The sequence below is a fragment of the Hemibagrus wyckioides genome, linkage group LG06, assembly GCF_019097595.1.
Source record: "Hemibagrus wyckioides isolate EC202008001 linkage group LG06, SWU_Hwy_1.0, whole genome shotgun sequence".
Taxonomy (NCBI): domain Eukaryota; kingdom Metazoa; phylum Chordata; class Actinopteri; order Siluriformes; family Bagridae; genus Hemibagrus; species Hemibagrus wyckioides.
The window spans coordinates 45,342,523-45,345,022 of NC_080715.1; the positions used below are offsets into that span (position 1 = coordinate 45,342,523).

The 2,500-nt window shown below is 50.6% G+C and overlaps 1 protein-coding gene across 2 annotated transcripts in view; it reads right to left on the reverse strand.

The window, feature by feature from the left end:
- lama4 (laminin, alpha 4) overlaps nucleotides 1–2,500 on the reverse strand; it is a 56,581-nt gene that overhangs the window by 28,997 nt on the left and 25,084 nt on the right. For both annotated transcript variants that reach the window (XM_058392285.1, XM_058392284.1), the window contains exon 7: nucleotides 2,190–2,370. In XM_058392285.1, coding sequence (XP_058248268.1) covers nucleotides 2,190–2,370 — 181 coding nt within the window. The remainder of the gene's footprint in view (nucleotides 1–2,189; nucleotides 2,371–2,500) is intronic.

Here is a 2,500-nt window from a genome sequence, read left to right on the forward strand (position 1 = left end):
CTCTCACAGCCTGTGTGTGTGTGTGTGTGTGTGTAGACTCACTCTTACAGCCGGTGTGTGTGTGTGAGTGTGTGTGTGTGTGTGTGTGTGTAGACTCACTCTTACAGCCTGTGTGTGTGTGTGTGTGTGTGTAGACTCACTCTTACAGTCGGTGTGCGTGTGTGTGTGTGTAGACTCGCTCTTACAGCCGGTGTGTGTGTGTGTGTATGTGTGTGTGTGTGTGTGTATGTAGACTCACTCTTACAGCCGGTGTGTGTGTGTGTGTGTGTAGACTCACTCTTACAGCCTGTGTGTGTGTGTGTGTGTGTGTAGACTCACTCTTACAGTCGGTGTGCGTGTGTGTGTGTGTAGACTCACTCTTACAGTCGGTGTGTGTGTGTGTGTGTGTAGACTCGCTCTTACAGCCGGTGTGTGTGTGTGTGTATGTGTGTGTGTGTGTGTGTATGTAGACTCACTCTTACAGCCGGTGTGTGTGTGTGTGTGTGTAGACTCACTCTTACAGCCTGTGTGTGTGTGTGTGTGTGTGTAGACTCACTCTTACAGTCGGTGTGTGTGTGTGTGTGTGTGTAGACTCACTCTTACAGTCGGTGTGCGTGTGTGTGTGTGTAGACTCACTCTTACAGCCTGTGTGTGTGTGTGTGTGTGTGTAGACTCACTCTTACAGTCGGTGTGCGTGTGTGTGTGTGTAGACTCACTCTTACAGTCGGTGTGTGTGTGTGTGTGTGTAGACTCGCTCTTACAGCCGGTGTGTGTGTGTGTGTGTATGTGTGTGTGTGTGTGTATGTAGACTCACTCTTACAGTCGGTGTGCGTGTGTGTGTGTGTAGACTCACTCTTACAGTCGGTGTGTGTGTGTGTGTGTGTAGACTCGCTCTTACAGCCGGTGTGTGTGTGTGTGTGTGTGTGTGTGTGTGTGTGTAGACTCACTCTTACAGCCGGTGTGTGTGTGTGTGTGTGTGTGTGTGTGTAGACTCACTCTTACAGCCGGTGTGTGTGTGTGTGTGTGTAGACTCACTCTTACAGCCGGTGTGTGTGTGTGTGTGTGTGTGTGTGTAGACTCACTCTTATAGCCGGTGTGTGTGTGTGTGTGTGTGTGTAGACTCACTCTTATAGCCGGTGTGTGTGTGTGTGTGTGTGTGTAGACTCACTCTTACAGCCGGTGTGTGTGTGTGTGTGTGTGTGTAGACTCACTCTTACAGCCGGGGTGTGTGTGTGTGTGTGTGTAGACTCACTCTTACAGCCGGTGTGTGTGTGTGTGTCTGTATGTGTGTGTGTGTGTGTGTGTGTGTGTGTGTGTGTGTAGACTCACTCTTACAGTCGGTGTGTGTGTGTGTGTGTGTGTGTGTGTAGACTCGCTCTAACAGCCGGTGTGTGTGTCTGTGTGTGTAGACTCACTCTTACAGCCGGGGTGTGTGTGTGTGTGTGTGTAGACTCACTCTTACAGCCGGTGTGTGTGTGTGTGTCTGTATGTGTGTGTGTGTGTGTGTGTAGACTCACTCTTACAGTCGGTGTGTGTGTGTGTGTGTGTGTGTGTGTGTAGACTCGCTCTAACAGCTGGTGTGTGTGTGTGTGTGTGTGTAGACTCACTCTTACAGCCGGTGTGTGTGTGTGTGTGTGTGTAGACTCACTCTTACAGCCGGTGTGTGTGTGTGTGTGTGTAGACTCACTCTTACAGCCGGTGTGTGTGTGTGTGTGTGTGTGTGTGTGTGTGTAGACTCACTCTTACAGCCGGTGTGTGTGTGTGTGTGTGTGTGTGTGTGTAGACTCACTCTTACAGCCGGTGTGTGTGTGTGTGTGTGTGTGTGTGTGTAGACTCACTTTTACAGCCGGTGTGTGTGTGTGTGTGTGTGTGTAGACTCACTCTTACAGCCGGTGTGTGTGTGTGTGTGTGTGTGTGTAGACTCGCTCTTACAACCGGTGTGTGTGTGTGTGTGTGTGTAGACTCACTCTTACAGCCGGTGTGTGTGTGTGTGTGTGTGTGTAGACTCACTCTTACAGCCGGTGTGTGTGTGTGTGTGTGTGTGTGTGTGTGTGTAGACTCACTCTTACAGCCGGTGTGTGTGTGTGTGTGTGTGTGTAGACTCACTCTTACAGCCGGTGTGTGTGTGTGTGTGTGTGTGTGTGTGTGTGTAGACTCACTCTTACAGCCGGTGTGTGTGTGTGTGTGTGTGTGTGTGTGTGTAGACTCACTCTTACAACCGGTGTGTGTGTAGTCCCAGTAGCCGGGTAAGCAGCGGTCACAGTAGCGTCCTCCTGCCCCCGGGCGGCACTGACACGCCTGAGTGAGTGTGTTACAGGAGGAGTGCAGAGCTGCTGAGGCACACTCACACTTCCTACATCCCATACAACTACTGAACCCAGAGTGACCATCCTACACACACACACACACACACACACACATACACACACACACACATATACATACACACTGTGAGTAAACAGGTGTGTCATGGAGCATCTGCAGTACACTCATTAACCACAATAAAGCTGTCTTGGTTACC